Source organism: Sceloporus occidentalis, unplaced genomic scaffold (genome assembly GCF_023333645.1).
Source record: "Sceloporus occidentalis isolate IW3139 unplaced genomic scaffold, rSceOcc1.0.p SCAF_90, whole genome shotgun sequence".
In the NCBI taxonomy this organism is placed as follows: domain Eukaryota; kingdom Metazoa; phylum Chordata; class Lepidosauria; order Squamata; family Phrynosomatidae; genus Sceloporus; species Sceloporus occidentalis.
Window position 1 is genome coordinate 3472449 of NW_028317070.1, and position 21204 is coordinate 3493652.

The window sequence follows — 21204 nt, forward strand, 5'->3', positions numbered from 1 at the left end:
GGTGGGCAGGGAGAGGTTTGAGGGAATAGCGAGGAAACAAAGAGAACGCATACATAGAAATACTACAGACACAGGCAGGAGGTGTTCTCTTTGGCAATGCTGGTGCCTCTGTTTGGAAGTTACCAGAGAGAGAGGTGCACAGCTAGCAGAACTAAATATCTTTGGATCCACATGACAGAATGGAATTGGGAGCAGCTCAAATATTTTACAACTACTAATCTTTTGTTAGTTGCTTTTATTATATGCTAGTTCCCCCTGCAATCCTGATTTCTATGGTGTAGTTATAAAACAGTCTTCTCAGTAGCTAATTTATCACTGAGAAATCAGTTTCAGGCGCATTAGGAGTTCCTTGACTATTGATGTTACCTATCCATATTATTTGTTCAAATACAATTTCAAGGGCTTTGTTTGTCATCTGAACTAGGAACTGAAGCTATATACAAAAGTGATGGAAAGCCATAATTCATTTAATGTAAGCAGATGGCCTACTGATGAATACTGACCTGTAGGGAGTCAGAATATTGAGAGGTGGAGGATGTTCACATAGGTTATATGTTTCTTGGAGAGGAATTGGTAAAGATCTGCGGTCAAACAGCTGCTGATCCTGGGTTGTCGAGCTTCGAAAGGCTTTCCTCATAGTGATGTCTTGAAGCGAAACTGAAACATTAACACAAAGGGCATCGAAATTAGTAACAGGACCATTCCAAAAGAAAGCAAGCCAAAATGAAACAGTACGCAAGTACAAAGATTTATAGCTGGGCTAGCTTGACCTGACCATATATTGGATTTTCCTTATGACCAACAAGCTGACTCAGCCCTAGCTATACATAGATCCATAAACCAATATAGGATTCAATTAAACTATAAATAAATACATATTGTATAAGTAACGACAAAGATTTTAGTCTATTCAAATGGTTTGGGCAAAAGTCATCAAGATATAACTTGGAGCAAAGAAGAGAAAGAGGAGATGCGATAGAAACATTTTTATACTTAAAGGGATTTAACAAAGTACAGGAGGGAAGTTTATTTCAATAGAAGAGAACTAGATGACCAAAAGCATTTAAAAAACAGTACTTTTTGTCTGTAAGCACACTCAAGGAACATCACAATATATATTTTCTGTTATTCGTTCGCAGTTCCTGAGCAGGATGCTGCTCTAAGTCATAGCAGGAAATCCACAAAACAATGGAACTATTCGGAACATCCAGTCTGCACACTGTCCTGCTGTAAAGGCTCAAACCTTATTAATTCCGAGGTCTCGTCTTAAATATATTTCACCATCTCAGCCATATGTGAAATATATAATTCTGTAAATGATGGCATGTACAACATGCATGACTAGCCAAAAGCCAAGTGTCCAACTATGTTTAACATATCTTCACAGTGTGTTTCACACATTTTCACCATCCAAGGGCATAATGGTTAAAGTATACCTGAAAATCAGATTGATCTTAAAGACCTATATTTTGACTTTGCCAGTATGTAAAACAGCCGTGCAAAAACACGGAGATGTATTCACTAATGAGGCTTTCATGAGAAACTGCCTTGGTAGTTCCAGCTCCCCATTTCTTAGTTAATGAAGTTGTGACAGCACCCTACCTAGAAATCTAGCTTCAGGTAACCGGGGATATCCACACTTGCTGTGAAAATAGGCAGTTTATGGAACACAACCCCAGGGATATGTATCAGAACGGCCAAGGCCAAGGCTGATCAGTAACCTATCTATAGGGGGGCGAGTGGTGAGGCTGCCCCAGGCACAGAAAGCAGGGGGTGCCACAATTTTCTTAAATTAGTGCCCGTGATCTGTGTTGAGTTGACAGATTGTCACTTGAATGGGAAGAGTGTAGCGCGAGGACGCTGGAACAGAATGTATAATCATCAACATGAGTGTGTAAACGCTATTGCCAAGCCGGTAAATATAATAACATAATTATATAATAACATAAACATCTAAAATGTAATGGTAATCTAAATAAATATCAGAATATATATATATATATATATATATATATATATATATATACACACAGACACACACACATGTATAAAAAAAAAATTAAAAGAAAATATCTAAAAAAATAGAAAATAGAAGAAAATAGGCAGCCACAGCCTACTTCAACTATTTGATAACTGTGTTTACAAGCAAAATGTAAACACTTAATATTTGTTACTCATTTGACTAAAGGATGTCACTCCTTTTCGTCATTTAATGGTGATCAATTTTCATCATTCAGTGTTAAGTAGAGAAAAAAGAAGAAAACAGGAGAACAGCTACGCTATTTGGCTCTATGAATGTTTATAAAGAAAAGACATTCATAAATTCGGCACTAGTTACTTTTTTTCTGTTGCGTTAGGAAATCAACAAATACTATAGTCTTTACATGGGTGGAATTAGTCTTACAACCGGATATACATGGTAGATGGGTGGGGGTGGTACTTGTGGGGGGGGGCACTAAATATTATTCTACTCTGGTTATACCACTAAGGCTGATTTACTGAATATAAAGAGTAGACAAACAGTGTAGAGTATTTATCTTAGTAAATCTCCACCGTTTCTATTGTGACACAAATAGAAATGTTTAATTGTACTCTCTATATCCCTTTCCCTTTTCAAGCTGTGCAAAAGAAGAGTACTTGCTAAACTTAAGGGCTCATTTCAAATAACTTCCAATATGCTGTTTTTTGTGCTTACGAAAACTACAGCAAAAATAAATAGTTTCTATTGCTGTTAATTATTCCAAATAAATACTTTTGCTTACATAGACACTCGCATTGATTTGGAACCAACCCTATGCAAACAAGTGGCAATGATTACTTGTGTTTGCAAAAGACTTGAAAAGGTCTAGAAGAAAATCAATATATATTAATTCTATACACAGTTTATTTGAAATGCACGCAACAAAAGATCCCCAGCTGAGGGTTGGAGGAACAAAAAATGAGTGGTCAGGTCAGTAAGTGTTTGTGTAAATATACATATATATACACACACACTATATGACCAAAAGTATGTTAACATCCCTCCTAATTATTGAGTTTAAGTGTTTCAGCTGCCCCGATTGTTAACAGGTAGACATTGGCAGTAGAATGAGCTCACTGCCTTTTCAGTTTCTCCTGGTCCACTGTAAGGGAAGTGGAACCATCTAGGAGTAACAACAGCTCACAAATTAAGCTGTAGGCCACGCAAACTCACACTCAGCTCGTTGTGTGTAAAACAAAAAAACAAAAAAAAAACAGTTTTTTGAAACGTGTTCCCTGGAATGATGAATCACATTTCACTATCTGCAAGCCTGATGGATAACTGTGTGTTTGTCAGATTCCAGAAGAACACTACCTAGTGGAGTGTATCGTGCCTACTGTAAAGTTTAGTGTAAGAAGGATAATGGTCTGGGGCTGTTTTTCAGCCCCTTAGTTCCAGTGAATGGTAATGTGAATGCTACAGCATACAAAGACATTTTGGACAATGCTATGCTTCCAACCTTGTGGAAGGCCATCTTCTATTCCAACATGACTGTGCCCAGTGCACAAAGCAAGGTCCATAAAGACATGGTAGGATGAGTATGGTGTGGAAGAACTTGACTGGCCCGCACAGAGCCCTGACCTCAATCCCATCGAGATGAATTGCCTGACCTCACAAATGCTCTACTGGATAAATGGGCAAAGATTTCCACAGTACAACTCCAAAATCGGGTGGAAAGCATTGTGGAATCTGTTATAGCCCCCCCCTCCAGCGGATCAACTCAGAAACATCAGTCACATTCACTTTACAAGCAGGCCCGTGCGCTCCCAATTCAACCTTGCTCCGAGATAGGCAGAGCCAAGTGGCTTTGCCAGTTGCTTCACTGGAATGCAAACAGAGGCAGGACATGACTGGTGCTTTAATCTTAGAAATCAGATTGATTGTAGTGTTTATTAATTAAAAATTATAAACTGCAGATGATGATTTGCTTTGTAATGTAAAGCCTGCTACCAAATCAGAAATAAAGCGGTTTCTATATGAAATAATTAAACCTTAAAGTATTTGCAGGTTTAAAATGAAAATACACTCCCACGCAAGACAAAGACATAAATTTGAAGCATGATTAGCAAACATCTAATCTATAAATGAAAGCTGGAGAGAGAAAGAAGTTGTACTCAAAGGACTAGTGTCATTGCACTGAATCAGTCTTTGTACATAAATGACAGATAACATTCATACTTTTTCTTCCATTGAGACTCTCAGGGGACTCCGTGCATGCTCGAATAACTAAAAATTCCTGCTTTGAGGGATACATTGAACTGGTTTTGAAACTTAACACTGAAAGTGAGAATTACCAACTACTTAGGAAATAACCTGAATATGCATTATCACCTGCCTTTTAAAAATGTGGCGTACAGTAAGACACACATTCGTACATAGAACTCCCAAGGTCAATTACTAACAGAAGAAACTTTCAAACATGGTTAACATTTGGATAATCAGAACATTATGATATTTATGTTAAATGACTAACCCATATTTGCTTGATTATAAGACGAGGTTTTTTCAGAGCAAATGCTATGAAAAATATCCCTCGTCTTATATTCGAGGTAGTCTTATAATCAGACCTCAAATAGAGGTCTGACTACAAGACTAAGATCCAGATCCCCCACAGCATTGCAGGGAACCTGGATCCTCCTCTCTGGCAGCCGGTGAGCGTCTGTGCGATGCGCGCAGACAACCTCGGCTGCTGCCGGCACTTCCTCTGGGGCTTCTATGACGGAGCACCGGCATCACATGACCTTCGCAATGCGACTTTAAATCCCGTCTTTTTTTTAAAATTATTATTTTATTTTTTTAATGCGGAGGAGAGAGAGGGTGCGGCCCGCGTAAGATCGGCAGCCAGGGCAACCGATCTTACGCAGGCCGCACCTCGAGCCCTGCTACTTACCTGTGGGAGGGTCTTCTGTACTGCATAGAGGAAGCGGAACCTAGCAGAGTTCACGTGACATCACATGACTCTGCTCCAGTCCTGCTTCCTCTGTGCAGTACCAGAGAACGCAGAGAGAGGCCGCGCCCTCTGCTGAAGTCTGTGAGCGGCATCGAGGAGCTGCAGTGCAGGTAAGGGGGTGGGGAGGGTGTTTGAATGAGTATGCGTGATTGAGGGAATTAATCTGTGAATGAATGAGTATATGAATGAATGAGTGTGTGTGATAGCATGGATGTGTAAGTGCTGGAACCTAGGCATGATGGGACTGTGATTGCTGTTAGCAATCACACTCCTATCATGCCAAGTCAGCCAGTACATGCTGAAACCTAGCTAGCTGCCCCCCTTGTGTATTGATGCTGCCATCAGTATGGGGTCTGCACATCACTTACAGCCACCCTGTACCAGCATGTACTGGCTGACTTGGCATGATAGGAGTGTGATTGCTAACAGCAATCACAGTCCCATCATACCTAGGTTCCAGCATTTACTGGTTGGATGTGTAAGTGCTGGAACCTAGGCATGATGGGACTTTGATTGCTGTTAGCAATCACACTCCTATTATGCCAAGTCAGCCAGTACATGCTGAAACCTAGCTAGCTGCCCCCCCCCTTGTGTATTGATGCTTCCAGCAGTATGGGGTCTACACATCACTTACAGCCACCCTGTACCAGCATGTACTGGCTGACCTGGCATGATAGGAGTGTGATTGCTAACAGCAATCACAGTCCCATCATGCCTAGGTACCAGCATTTACTGGTTGCCTGGGTATGATAGGAGTGTGATTGCTGTGTGGGCAGTGTAGACGCCAGGGCTGGCTTTGGGGTGTGCAACCTGTGATCTATGCCTGTAATTTAGGGGTTTTTAAATATACCTTTTAATGACGTGTTTTTATGTGAATTCCAATTGATCTATACCTGCAAAGCTGGGTTTTTGCGTTATTCTGTAGATCCATATCTATATATTTCCATACATTATTTATGTATACCTGCAAATACAGTGTTTGTATGTCTTATTCAGTTGATTAATACCTGCAATGCTGTTTCCATGTATTTATTTGATCTATACCTGCAATGCTACATTTCATATACTATTGTATACCTGCAAATACAGGATTTGTATGTCTGATTCTGTTTATTTGATATATACCTTCAGTGCTGAGATCACAAGTGATTTTCAGTTGATCTATACATGCAAAGCTTGGTTTGTGTGTTAATGTGTTGATCTATACCTGCTATCGGCAACTGGGGCTAATAATATATATGGGCAGCAGGGGCATCAATACACAAGGGGCAAAAACACTAAGGGGGGTATAAACGACAATGCAGTGTGAAAAATCCATACTGATGTAGACGTCTGTGACGTAGATTGTGTCCTGCTGTTTGTGTGTTTTTGGTTATCAGTGTAGCAGAGCCTGTCCTCGGGTGTGTGTGTATAGGTGTTGGTGTGGCAGAGCCTGTCCTGGTGTGTGTTTGGGTGTTGGTGTGGCAGAGCCTGTCCTGGTGTGCGTGTTCAGTTGTCAGTGTGGCAGAGCCTGTCCTAGGGTGTGTGTTTGGGTGTCAGAGCCTGTCCTGGGGTGTGTGTGTTTGGATGTGGGTGTGGCAGAGCCTGTCCTGATGTGTGTGGGTGTCTGTGTGGCAGAGCCTGTCCTGTGGTGTGTGTGTCTGGGTGTTGGTTTGACAGAGCCTGTGTTGGTGTGTGTGTTTGGTCATCTGTTTCCTGGCACTTAATTTACAGTAGGAATTATTTAATTTATATTTATCCAGAGATAAAATGTCCTCCTGAAGTTGTAGTGACTTCAGGGGACAAAACGTTCAAGGCCCTGAAATCATTTAGTGGAAAAGTTATTTATTGTGTTATAATATTTATTTCAAGGATTAGTCACACTCAATTGTGGCTTCAGGCTTCCCATGTTGAATGATCAAGTATTATTTTAGCCCAATAACAAAAATATAATTCCATAGCACATTACTTTTGGAAATTATGAATGCCCCCCCAGTTTGACTGTGGTATCTTGTGAGCCCCCCCCCTATATATTGTTTCTAGAGTCGCCACTGCTGGTAAGTCAGGGGAGGGGAGTGGCATGGGTGGGGTATAAGGGTTTTCTGGAGGTAGAGTGGCATATAGGGGTTAAAAGGCATAACAGGGAGGCAGAGTGGAATATAGGGGTGTATAAAGCATATCTGGGGGGAGAGTGGCAAATAGGAGGTTAAAAGGCATGTCAGGGAGGCAGAGTGGCATATATATGGGTGTATAAGGCATTTCTAGGGGCAGAGTGGCAAATAGGGGATTAAAAGGGATATCTTGGAGCAGAGTGGCTTATTAGGGTGGCATATAGGGGGTATAAGGCATATCTGGGGGGCAGATGTGTATAACTGGGGCAGAGTGGCAAATAAAAGGAAATTAAAACAAAAACATAATTTTGCTCAATCATAGTTTTTATTAAATATGAAAAAATAGTTTACATGTGAATTAATATTTACTAGTAAAACTTTTTTCCTATAGGGTTATTCAGGCTTTTTCTTTTTTTCCAAAATTAATATTTAAATTTTCTCCATTGGTTAAGAAGAAATTCTTTCTCTGCTCAGTGTATTTGCCCCTTTCCACTTGTAATGACCCCATGAGCAAATGTACCATCGCTGATAATAAGTAGATATAATCCTACAGCTTGCACATTGGAGAAGGACGATTCCAATAGTTGTTTCTTAACTGTTCTGTAGCAAACGGTATTACAGTATTGGTTATAAAACGGTGTGCATGAGTTTCCAGATAGTATAGACTTGCTTTTAAGATGTGACTTTTCTTGCATGCATTAAATAAGCCAATTGTTCACATAGTGTAAAGGATGCTGTGTCCAAGTGGAAAGATCTGATAACAAAGGGACAGCATCTCACTCAGTGTCCCTGTTATTAATACCTCACAATGAATAAGATATCAATAAGGTTACCAGAAGGGTTCATTTCCTCCACAGTAAACACTACAAGTGATAAAATGTAAAGGCATAGTCGCCCAGAAGGATCTTAAGCGTTCAAACATACGACAGAGGCTGCAGGTTTCACAGTGCAAACCAACATAACTATCTTTGCTGAATGGAACTGCCTTATTATAGGATTTGTTAATCATGTGGTGTCTGGATTGGAGGTTATAATGACATAGCTTGCTGCTGGTAGATATGTTTTATGCTCTTTGATGCTGATCACATGCAGGAGATGGCTGGTAACATGGTACAGTGGCCAAAGCGTGTGCTATTCACTCATGCCCAACACTCAAACCCCATTAAAGGAGGAGAGAATGATCCAGTACCGGTAGCTGCTTAGTGTGCAGCCACATGTTGGATACACACACAGCCGCAATGCAAAAGTGTAAGCATGTAATGCGTAGCAGCATGCATCAAGCAGGTGGCCATATGCATGTCATTTGTCAAACACCGGCCTAGACGTGCAAGCTCCTACATGAAACCCTAACACTATAAAATTACCGTGCAATGAAAAATAAGGCAACCCGGAGAGGTGACATATTGATTCATGTAATTATGGGAGTTTGTGCTTTTTTGTCACTTCGGAGAGTACAGTCTGTACATGCTGCAATTACTTTATTAAAAATACTTAAAGCTTTTGCCTTGTTACAAGATATTTGGCTTCAAAATCACAGATTCCTATAATCCCAGGAAAGCGTAGGTCTATAGCATTATGTATACCCTTATAAACGGTACCATAAGTTTTGATCAAAGAGGAGCAGTAACTTAATAAAAGGGGAGCAAACTTTGCACAGTTTCGGAGGAAAGGAAGTTAAGATATCTGATCTCATAGTATACACATAAACTGTGGTCCTAATCAGTGTTCCCTCTAAGCTGTGCGCTTGTGCGCGCACACATAGCTTTCAGAGGGAGCGCACACGAACAAAAATTGTGCGCACAACCAGTAGCGTACTGAAGGGGGACGGTCCACTACTGGTTGTGCGCACGGCACCCCTCCAGAAATGGACAGTAATGTCCGCCGCTAGAGGAGCAAGCTCGGTTGGGGAGATCAAGGATCTCCCTCTAACTGTCTTTAAAAAAAGCAAGGGAACTGGAGGTCTGTTAATGCAGACCTCCGATCCTGCTCACTTTCGATGCGCGCGGCAACTGATGCTGTGCGTCGGATTTGATGTCATATCCCGGTGCACAGCACTGAAGTCACGCCCACAGCCTCCACTGCAAAGGAAGGAGAGGACACAGAAGAGGAAGAACGAAGAGGAGGAAAACATTCTGTGAGAGTGAATTAGTAAGTGTATGAGAGTGATGGGTGTTATGCTGTAGTTTAAACTGAATGTTTGTGAATGAGCGTGTGTGTGTGATAGCATGGATGTGTAAGTGTGTGGGGGGGATAGCATGGCATAGGGAGGCTGTAATCATATTCCTATCATGCTCAGGTTCCAGCATGTACTGGCTGCCTGAGCATGATAGGATTGCTGTTAGCAATTATATTTATTTTTTTTTCAATTTTGGTGTGTTAAATTTATTAAAAAGTAAGTAACACACCAAAATTGGACAGAAAAAATTGATAACAATATTAATATATATATGATTGCTAATCAAGCCCAAGCAATCAGTACATGCTAGAACCTGGGCATGATAGGAGTGTGATTGCTGTTAATCATATATATATATATATATATATATATATATATATATATATATATATATATATATATATTGTTATTGATTTTTTTGTCTAATTTTGGTGTGTTACTTTTAATAAAAGTGTTTTTTTTGTTTTTGTTTTTCAAGGGGGGGTCATTTTCGGTTTCAGTCAAGTGAATGCTAAATTTTCAGGTCCAGAATTTTCATTTCGGTGCACCACTATATAGATATAGTGTATATTTATATATATATATATATATATATAGTATATATATATAGATACTAGGCCAGACACTAAAGTGGTAGGCCTACACCACATCAATGTTTGGCTTAGTATATAGTGATTGGGGTTATGCTGCATTATTGTCAATGTCTGGCTCATTGTATAGTGATAGGTGTTATGTTGTACCACGGTCAATGTGTGCCTCTGTATATAGTGATAGGTGTTATGCTGTACCACCGTCAGTGCGTGCCTCAGTATATAGTGATAGATGTTCTGCTGTACCACTGTCAGTGTTTGCCTCAGTATATAATGATAGCAGTTATGCTGTACCACCGTCAATGTTTGCCTCAGTATATAGTGATAGCAGTTATGCTGTACCACTGTCAATGTTTGCCTCAGTATATAGTGATAGCAGTTATGCTGTACCACTGTCAATGTCTGCCTCAGTATATAGTGATAGGTGTTATGTTGTACCACCGTCAATGTCTGCCTTAGTAAATAATGATAACAGTTATGCTGTACCCCTGTCAATGTTTGCCTAATGATAGAAGCTATGCAATTTTAAAGTGTGTGTGTGGGGGTCCCACGTACAGGATCCGCCCCAGGTGCCAAATACTCTAGGTACGCCCCTGCGGACAACAGTTTTTCCCAATTTTTTTTTTTATCCTGTATGCGGCCTGGAGCCTCCGCTCGTGATTCGCTCATAAGTGATAATTTCACCTTTAAAAAAACATTACAGTAAGTAATACTGTTGTGTAACTTATACTACATTATCACACTATAATGTAGTGTTATTAACCATGAGCGAGCTGTACCAAAAATATAGAATAACAATTTAAATTTAACATTTGCAGAAGCATATTGTGCGCACAAAATTTTGGCTCTGGAAAAATTTGAGGGAACATTGGTCCTAATACACCGTTTCATAGGGTTATTTAGTGTACTAAACTGTAGATTCTACACTATGGGATGTGTCTTGAGGCCCACAAACCCCCCAAAAAAGCAGGGGGGTATTCAGGAGGCTCCTTTAGTGTATTGCCAACAGACTGAACTAAACAGAACCAACAACAATGTAGGCATAATCTCCTATTACAAAACCAAAAGCTTCTACCTACCAGCGATGAAGTGAAGCTGAATTAATGTGACAGCTAAAAAGGTAGTTTTGGGGTTGGGCACTTTGAAACTGCCCTCTAAACTGTCAAATTAACTCAGCACCACTGCTAGAGCTATTGATGCATGGAGATGAGCGTATTAACGGGGTCACGGCATAGGGTCCACATTCTAATCCAAGTTGCATTGTATGGGTTTTTTCAAATAAAAAAATAAATAATAATAAAAGCGAACATACAAAAAACAGCAGCAAGAATGAACATATATTTCCATAATCTGATACTTAAGAAACTAGGTTGAGTAAACAAACTAGCTAATTTACCTTCTGGAAAATAGCAGATGTAATTTCAAAAGGCTTCTCTTGTGTCGGTATCGGAACATCTACTGCAGAGGCCCAGCTTTGTGTGAAAGCATATCAGCCTTCGCACAGCTTTGTAGACAGCCGGTCACCCCGGTACATTCACAGTGAGCCTTATCGCAGCTCGTGTGTGTAGTTTAAAGGGTGCTGTTGTATACAAGCAAACTACTGAGTGTTCTGGCATGTTTAGTTTTGTTTTATTGCTTCCTCAATAGGTAATTTCTTATTCTTTAAAATGTTTAATCACATAAACTTTAAAGCTTTTCTGTTACTATAGCAACATCAACTTCAATACTATCAGTGCTCGTATTTTGCATCAGATTTCTGCAAGATTAAATTATCATTATTTCTGGGTGATTCCTGGGCATTCAGCAGCCCTATGGATATTGATCCTAATGAAATATTTGATTAAGATGATTAAAAGGGCAGTAATGCCAGCTATTTCCTTTAATTGACCTGTGTGGTCAATATTTGGAATGTCAGGTCTTTTGTAGTACTATATAATTCAATAAAAATAATAATAAAACAGAAAAATCTATACTAGGTAATAGCCCATTGATGCAAAGTTGAATTCTGGAGATACAAAACAGGATAGTGGACCCTAAATAAGGGAACTGAATCCTAAATGCTTAAATGGTCTTTCATATAGCGCGGGTGCTTATTTTTATTTCCTTTACTATTTTGTACAATACCTATCCATACCGCCCAACATTTCAGGTGTCTGGAGAGGGTATGAGGTATGTGGTGACATGTTGGGAGGTATATAGTTAAGAGTAGAGGTCCATAAACCTACCTCACGTGTACAGCCACCCTGCAGTATTAAAGCAGAACGCAGATATATTATGTCATACTGTGGTGCTCATTGCAAGATGGCCACATGGGAGTCATGCTTGGCCTTGATCAATTTTACAGTTCAGTGGGCAGTCCGGAGAGATCCTCAAATTATCCCATGACCATCGCTGCCTTCAACAGCAGGATGGTGGGGCAGTGCCCATCTACTTTATAGTGCTGAGACTTTTGAGCAAGGCACACATACATTTCACAAACCAAATACTTCATCATTACAAAAGATAACTAGGGAAAGGTTCAGCTGAAACAAAATTAAAATTAAAGCAGATATATTTACGTGGGAAATATCTCTGTAGATATTGTATTACATGCAACAAATGAAATTTGGCAGATTCAGAAATTTCACTATCATATCAGCTACTGGTGACCTTTCATAAAAGGCTTTCTTTAAACAATTCAGCCATTGTTACACCCAAATCTAGAAGTCCTCATCTGCTATGATGAAGTAAAGCTAACACTGGCATTGTTTTAAAAGACCAGGGAATCAAATGAGAGATTAGACATTAACTCAGACAGCTGCTCCTTAACAGTTTTCCCAGCAGTTGTTCCACAGACACAACAGCTGCTGTTTTCCAGAATGTTATTAAATTAGTGATTTTTTATTTCACAGCAACTAAACATCCCTTGAATTTTTTTCACCGAAAAAGGAAGAGATCTATTGTACAAAGCAATAAAGCAATGACCATGTAAGTGGTGATGGTTTAAAGAAGAAGCCTAACATCTATCTCTAATAATACATGGGACATTTCTCTAATGTTTGATGCAGTAAAGAACAGAATATTTTGCCAGTGTATCTCTTTTCATGTGTATCTGCCAGAGCCACTGACCAAAGATATATGAACGCCCCCAGATTCGGCATGAACAAACCTATAAAAATGTGCCTCCCAGAAAGCGCGTTGGGCAAGAAAAGAGAGAAGCCTGTATACCAGTATACTTGTCCTTGGTCCTTTCTCTGCAGATCTGAACAGATCTTGGAGGTAATAGAGTGCTGTTTGCCAATTTGATCTGATGCTGATTTGAGTAATCAGTTTGGAGAATCAACAAGCCCTTAATGTAGACTTCTAATAGATGACCTCCACCAGGGAAAGATCGAGGCCACCAAGACTTTCAGCACTTGAGTATTTTGTGCTCCTCTATAAGCTCTAACAAAACCAGTACATCCTTCTTATATAGTGCAAAAGTCAATAATACTCTCCAGCCAGCCACAAATTTTAAATACCTGATGTGCCGGCTTGTCTCTAAAGACATCCATGGTTGAATTGTTCCCTTCTGAAGGCATGCCCAACAGTTGAACACACTTGCGGTGCCCTCAGCTTTCGTTTCCATGAGGTCAGAAAATTGAGCAGCATCTTCCATTAGGATGCTGGACTTTCTGGTGGCCTTTGCTAACATGGCAAATAGGTTGAAGAACTGCCAAATGGAGGCCTTCTACTTCTCAAAAGGAGATAGCCCCTTGACTTTGGCATGAAAGGTAAAAAAATCAATCAGTCTCTTTCTCTGTGACCTCCTGAGGCAACTCTAAGACAGTGATGGCAGTAATGAGCTCCACAGCCGCTACACTTGAAATAAAAAGCCTCCCTGCAAGTTGCTCTTCTACATCAGACGAAAGAGCAACATGAGCGGATGGCTGCTAAACAATAGCATAACAGGGTCGCACCTACTGAAGAGGTAAACCCAAATACCTAAGACAAAAAAGCACTCCTCTACAAAAGCCTGACTCTACATGGTGAGTACAGCCAGAGAAAGTCATGATAAGTGCTGCTGGGAATATCAACAGAAAGATAATCTCCAGCAGATAGGTAATTGTTTTAGCAAGAGTTGTTTATTCCCTTCCAATCACACAAAGCTACGCATAGTTCTAATATACTTCAGCAGGACTTCATTCTTTTCCATTATTCTATTGTATTATAGTCTGCAGTACTATGCTTAAAACAAGAATCACTGATATATTTGTTGGGATCACTTAACTGCCATGTTACCCAAAAGCAGGCACTAATAGCTAGTTGTCATAGAACTTAAAAAGCACCATAAATGTTTTTGGTGCCGTTTTGATGGTATTAAAGTTTTAAAAGAAATTATATAAAAAATTATCTGCTTATGTTTACTAGAGAGTACAGTGATTGTATAAGCCGAACGGCATCTTCAATAACCTGGAGATACTCCTTTTTTCAACACACTACAATTTCCTTCACATTAATAGGATTATAAAAGCTGTTATACGAAGTGTCATCTGATTTTACTTCCTATAGCAGTCCTAGTGCCTAAAATTCAGCCTAAAATATAAATGCATTATCAAAAAAACAAATCCCATATATATATATTTATACATGACAAAATATATGAGGAGTATCACTTTTAATAATGAGTTTGTTTCTTTTCCCCTGAGCCTCAAGCTATCTTCATGTGTTTGTCGGATGCATTTCCTGGGCAGTCGTGGGCATACTGAACAGTAGCCATCTCCAGCATAAGAGTTCAAGGGGTTCAAGGTTCTTGCCTGTGATTGGCTGCTTGGGGCGGTACGCCGAAGCTCTGGTAAGTCTTATTTAATTATTGCAGGTAAAGAATGCACATTGCAAAGTACTTAAACAGGCATTCTTCTTTCGTGAGGCATTTTAAAAAACATGTACAGACTGGGTAGTTAAAGATATCATTCAGGGGCTTGCTTGTTTTTGTATTTGTTGGTAAGTTACATTTTATTGAAGTTTCTTGCGAATTGCAATAATACCAAATAAGAAGAGAAAATGACGGGGGGGCATATGCCTGATCAGACAAAGGGCATCATCATATGAATCTCGCCATCATATATATCTTACCTGAAGACAAACCAGTGTGACACAATTTCCCCCAATACATGCTGGTTAAGAAAAATGCAGGGCTTTATTCACTAAAGAGAGAACTGACAGGAGGGTTGCGGTTTCAACTTTACTATACCTTATGAAGGCCCAAACGCAGTGAGCTTCAGCTGCTGAACGAGCTTGGCTAGCCTTGTCTAATGTATAGTTAAATCAGTGAGAAAGTCTCTCTACACATTGAATTACACATTATGCAGGGCCATTAAGCTCTTTTTCCTGAAGGAACATGCCAGTGTTGGCCCTTCATTATAAATAGTGAAGTAACTATTACTCAACTCCCAACTTTCCCTTTATGAGTAAACCGTTCAAACACCAGTTTAAGCCGTCATGAGGGCCATCCTCTAAGAAATGTATAAAGTACCATATTTCCCCATGTATAAGACGCACCTTTTTTTAGAAAAATTTGAGGTCTAAAAACTGGGTGCATCTTATACAGTGGTGGTAGATTTTATTTTATTTTATTTTACCGGAAAGGGGACCTGCTGCTTACCTCTGTGTTCCTCAGCAGTGTCTCTTGATCTGTTGAGGTGACATAGGAACCCAGTGGAGTCACGTGAATGCACATCACATCACTTGACTCCGCTCCGTTCCTGTTCAAGCAACGCAGAGGGAAACAGCGGCCCCCACGGAAGTCTGCGAGCGGCACCGGAAGATCTGCAGTTCAGGCAGGGCCGGCCCGACAATGGAGCCAAGTGGGGCAACCGCTCCAGGCGGCACTTTTGAAGGGGCGGAACTTTGCCGCCCCAAGCCCTTTTTTTTTTTTTAAAAGCGAAAGAGAGAAAGGGGCGCCGAGTGGTTTTCGCTTACCAAGCTGTCAGTACCCGCTCGGCGCCCCTCTCTCTCTCCTCTGCGGCCAGTCTCCCTGTTCGGTCTCGGTGCCGGCTTGTAATGCTGAGCACCGGAAGAACAGGGAGACTCGCCGCAGGACTGCTGAAAGGTAAGTACAAGGGGGGGACGGAGGGAGAGGAAGGGTAGATAATGGGGGGGGGGCGGCAGGGACGGAGGGAGAGGAAGGGTAGATAAGGGGGGGGGCGGCATTTAAAAATTCGCCCCAGGCGGCATTTTGCCTTGGGCCGGCCCTGAGTTCAGGTAAGGGTGGGGGAGTAAATTAATTAATGTGTGTGTGTGTGTGTGTTAGCATGGATCCGTGTGTAGGGGGCACAGGGAGGCTGAAAGTGATGTGCATGTACTGGCTTCCTGAGCATGATAGGAGTGTGATTGCTAACAATTGCTAGCAGCTAACATCAATCACACTCTTATGCTCAGGCAGCCAGTACAATAACTTTATGTAATATATTTTTTTTACATTTTGGGCCCCAAAATTACGGTGCGTCTTATACTTGGGGAAATACGGTATTATATATACTCAAATCCAAAACACAAAACATTTCAAATAGCGTGTGGCCACTGAGTTTTACAAAGTGAACCGTAACTCTTTCTAGTGCATACGTGAAAAAAACAAAACAAGTAGGCTTTTTAAGGGGAAAAAAAAAACATTCCGCTTAAAGATAATTTTTTACTTCACATTTGATATGAGGATTTTTGACCAAAATAGTAGAATTAATTTTGTACTGAAAACAAGTTTAATTTACTAAAACAAAACAAACAAAAAGTGACCTAACATTGACAATTGAGATTGAGGGATCTGGGAAACATAAAAGAGGCACTATATTAAACAGATTTTCAGGACACAACACTTATACCCACTGTTTAATTAATGTACAACGGAATGTGGAACCTAAGGTGACCTACTTCAAGAGCTGACAATAGACAACAACTTTCCAGCTGTGTTGGTTTCTCAAGAGATTTGTCTAGGCAGCAATTTTTTTTTTTGTTGTACTAAAAGTTAGGTTGCTAAAAATATATTTTATTTTGGACAGAAAAAAAGCATATTAGGCACTTACGTTCTTCTTCTTTTGGATCAAGCTGGGTTACGCTAACCGACAATCGGTCCACGCGCTCTTGTAATGAATTCACTCTGAATGAAAAACTGTGTGCCTCGTTAAATAATTCCCCAAATACATCTTCTGCATATTTACCTAAAAGAGAAACATTGCAACTGTGTAAAAGTAGAGTAGCAATCTCCAATAAAATTGCTTGGTTTCTGGTCCCACGCCAACCTATAATGCACCATTAATGGGTACTGTGCATGCCCAAAGGATAAGATAAATACATTTGCATTATATATATATATATATATATATATATATATATATATATACACACATACTGCACTCCGTACGTCAGGTACTTGACGAAAGCCTATCTACGTAATTTGGAGTGCTGAGCGTTTATTCGGAGAATATAGTGTTTTTCTTATCAAGACAGCAAGTTATTTAACTACAACATGTTTGCTGCAATTCATGTTGAAATAAAAAGGTGTCATTTTTATAAAATTGTGTCTGCAGTTCCTGTTCGTTTGGAATGAAGCTCTTTAAACTGCCTTTGTCCTAGTCTTTTTCTGCACTACATGGACACCACTTCTATTTAGCGGATTCTCCTATTTCAGCCGCACCCAGCGCTGACAGGTGGATGGTATCAGGTACACAGCGCATCAGGAGTAGAATGGCCTGTGCTGCATTGTCACAATATGCCACCTTTTCAACAAACCAGTTTGTCGCATTTCTACCTCGCTGCCTAGAGCTGCCCTGGTCAACTCGAAGCTCGTTCGCTTGAAGCTGTTAAAGACTCTGCTGCAAAGTGATAAGTCATGCATGCTTAGTATAACAAACAAAGCAATGTCAAATCTTAAAGCATATTAAAGTACTGAGAACTTTGAAGATAGGCAATGACGTTTGGGGCAATATTAATTATTCATTTAATGAAACTTTTGTCCAGTAACACGAGAGTGGCTTAATAATGGTAGCCACCCTTCAACTGACATCTGCCTAGCCTAGAAGTGCAGTGAAGTTATCCATTGCTTCAGCTGCAGAGAATTATCTGCAACACAAAACAGGTGAGAGACCCACACATGGTTCACGGCAGGATTATTGCACAGCGTAAAGCTGTAGCTCACCCTCCAGAGGCCGTGCGTCTGGGCATTATTTTTACCGGAAGCATCCTCTAAGCACAGCTGCTTTAAGCCGTTTCCAATACAGACAGCGAATGAGGCATGCTGTTTTATTCGACAGAACAAACTAACATTAAAAAAAGATATACAAACAATAAAAAAAATGCACATTTAGTTTCTGGAAACCACACGGTGTTATTGGGTCTCCTGCAGCGTTAATTGCCCTGCTACTTTTATGCCTGATGTGCAAACAATTGTTCTATTCATTCTAGCACCTTCATTCCCCAAACAAGTTGTTTATAGATCCCTTCGGTAAGAGGCGATTTAGAGTAATATTTCAGATGCTTTTTGCAAACACGTAGCAGTTAGTTAGCTGAGCTACTAGATTTGGATATTTTGTCTTTCCCAAAGCAATATTTGTGGTTTTAAATCAACATTAGTACTTAATCGGCAGCACCACTTAAGTTAAATATGGCACGTGTGTCTGGGTACATACAGTGATGGCACAAAATAACTAATTGGCCCACCTAGCCAGCCCCTTTTGAATATTAATACTACGGGATAGCTGTATGCACGCCCTAAGCTCCCCTGAATTCCGTTATGATGTCCCTGGAATGACACATTCTAGACTTTTCTAGAATGCCTTGTTAGTAAAACCATGGAAGCTTTTTAGCGACCCTTCGTAACTAAATGATTTATTTTTCTGAAGCCAGGTTCTCCAGCACTGGACACATTATTCTAAATAAACAGCTTCTCCTCCTCTCTGACAGCTTGTGTATACAGTAATTTGGAGAAATTAACATGGAGCCGAGTTGGGCATCCAGTTCCCTTCAAGGGCTGTAGTGTTGGAAGACTTGCAATGCAGGTTAGTTTATAAAATAGCCTAGGGTCTGACATGGCTTCAGCCACTCAACTGTTGGCTCATCTACCGCTACAAGAACCAGTTCTCCGTCCAGTCTTCAAGTTGGACCGGCCATGAACTGCCAGATGCTGTTTATTTAAGGTAAAGGTAATTTTTGTTTCTGCTTTGGGACCTCTGTACACGCCAGTTTGACTTTATTAGAAGTGACCTTATGTTCGCAGGATATTGAACACAACTTGATTTTTGTACTAGTTGGATTTACGATATTTAAGTAAGGTCTATTATATTCTTGACATATCTGTTGTCTGCTTTTTGTTCACATTTTACAACTACCTTTATTGCTTTGTTCATAATGATAAGCATAAAGACTGCATCAAGAGTCTTTGCTAACTTTCATACTATTAGCTTTCATTATGCATTAATTTCTACACTAATGTCTCTTCCAGCGCATAAGTAATTAGAATCCTGACTGTCCTCTACACATTATTTGGTTCTATAATTGTAATGGGGCCCTTCAGAGAGATTAAATGTCCTTAGAAATGTATTCTATTAGCTGTATTTAGGTTTTTACAGGTAAAAAACTGCTGAACCATTAAACAAAAAATGGTAAAAACATCCAGACTGGTTTGTTTTTTTTTAACATCTTTTTTTTGTTTACTCCTTAAATAAAACAAAAGAATTAGTTGAAGGCTTTTAAACCTCCGTTGAAAGCAAAGCTATTATATCTGTTAGATAATTGCTCTCATGGACTTTTAACATTTAGCTTTTGTACCATTTCCGTTATGTTGTACACGATGGTTGAACCTACCACAACCATGAAAGAAATGGGCAAGCATCTTAAGACCTTGCACGGAGATCAATACTTACTGAGGCTACTTAGTTGTCTGATTATGTTTGCTAAAGAAATATTTGTGACACATTCCAGTTCATTCTTGATAGCCCTGGGCAGGACAGTGTGGCATAGGTGCCTAGGCTCAATGTTTCTTTTGACCAGAGGCATTCTTGATTACTGGAAAAATCCCAAGACACCTGAAAATAAAGAAAGAAAGTTACTATCATAGTAAAACAAGGTGTATTCAGTTTAGGTTTTATGGGGAGAATCCCTAAACACACAGAAGCTAGGAAGACGATCCCATATGATAATACCAATAACACTCCTAAACCGACAATTTATAAAGCTGTATACATGGGTTTTGATAATTGTTCTCTTGTAACCAAAGCGATCCCCGAAGACAAAGTCCTAGCATAAATTGAATGTAGATATGAAAAATAAAGACAAACTGTTGTAACCTGAAATGACTTGAAGCTTACAGAGTTCTCTATGAAAGTGTCATTTGATTAACGGCTCGCAATAATTTCTAATATATGACAATAAGTACCAGATGATAGGACTGGGTGATATTACAGAATAGAGTAAATGTCAGCTATGATTGAGAATTCACAGAAAATTGTTAACATAGGCAGGTTATTGCTTAAATCCATAGTATGCGACGTCGTGCCACGGGGGTATTAAGAATAAAACATGAGGAATTCTCATTTGATTTGGTTTTCTTTCCTGAACAAAACTTGCCGTTCCAACCTAGATGACAAGCATTGTTAAGAAATTGTTCTTATCTTTGTGGCTTCTGCACGCAACCCTTGTAGAAAATAGTAATTAACAAGAGGTCAACATATCTCGGTTGCATATTTCATTAGAGATCAAAAAGATTTGGTAAGAAGAAATGCAAGCAATAGAAGGCATTGTAGGAAGGGAGACACGCACGAGAACGATAATGTAGATGCCAGGGGGAGAAGCAGAAGATTTATTAAGTGGCAGCCATCTTGAAGTCACTGAAGCATCTCGCACATCTACAGCAGACTGAGCGCTAGGTATGAATTGCATTTAAATGACTAGCATCGAGAAACGACAAGTATTAGAGGTTAAGCAAGAGGCACAAAGTAATTTACTGCCTGGTGTGTAATTCATTAACGAAAACACACCATGCATTTTCGCAGGGACAATGTGATGTCAAGGATGAAAATAGTTGCCAGCAACTGAGATGCCTCCCAATATTCCCGAACAGATGGATGTTGTTATGGCCCCTGATCTACCCTAATAGGAACACGACAAAGCATAGCATTTCTTTAAAGTAGGCCCCCAACCAAAACATTTAATTAATAGCATGGGTTTAAAAAATATTGTGCTTTTTTGTTTGTTTTTATTTAACGTGCTTTAGGACAACTGTATGTTAGCCATTTGTACGTCTTCTAGCTCCGTTATCTTAATCCGATCTCCAAGACATGTACCCCGATTCCTTTTCACACTGCCTTATTGCAAAGCACAGCTCTGTCGATCACACAAGCACTCTCACTGTATGGAGCAAATGATTTTGT

The 21204-nt window shown here is 39.9% G+C and overlaps 1 protein-coding gene across 2 annotated transcripts in view; it reads right to left on the minus strand.

Moving 5' to 3' along the window:
- Positions 1-19831, minus strand: part of LOC149284619 (actin-binding protein WASF1-like) — a 34570-nt gene extending 14739 nt beyond the window's left edge. The window contains exons 1-5 of one of the 2 annotated variants that reach the window (XM_089496439.1): positions 19699-19831; positions 16864-16998; positions 1206-1243; positions 1111-1159; positions 504-657 (exon numbers count right to left, since the gene is read on the minus strand). In XM_089496439.1, the coding sequence (XP_089352565.1) occupies positions 504-657; positions 1111-1159; positions 1206-1243; positions 16864-16998; positions 19699-19831 (509 nt within the window). The remainder of the gene's footprint in view (positions 1-503; positions 658-1110; positions 1160-1205; positions 1244-16863; positions 16999-19698) is intronic. The other variant, XM_089496440.1, reaches the window with a different exon arrangement.
- Positions 19832-21204: the final 1373 nt, after the last annotated feature.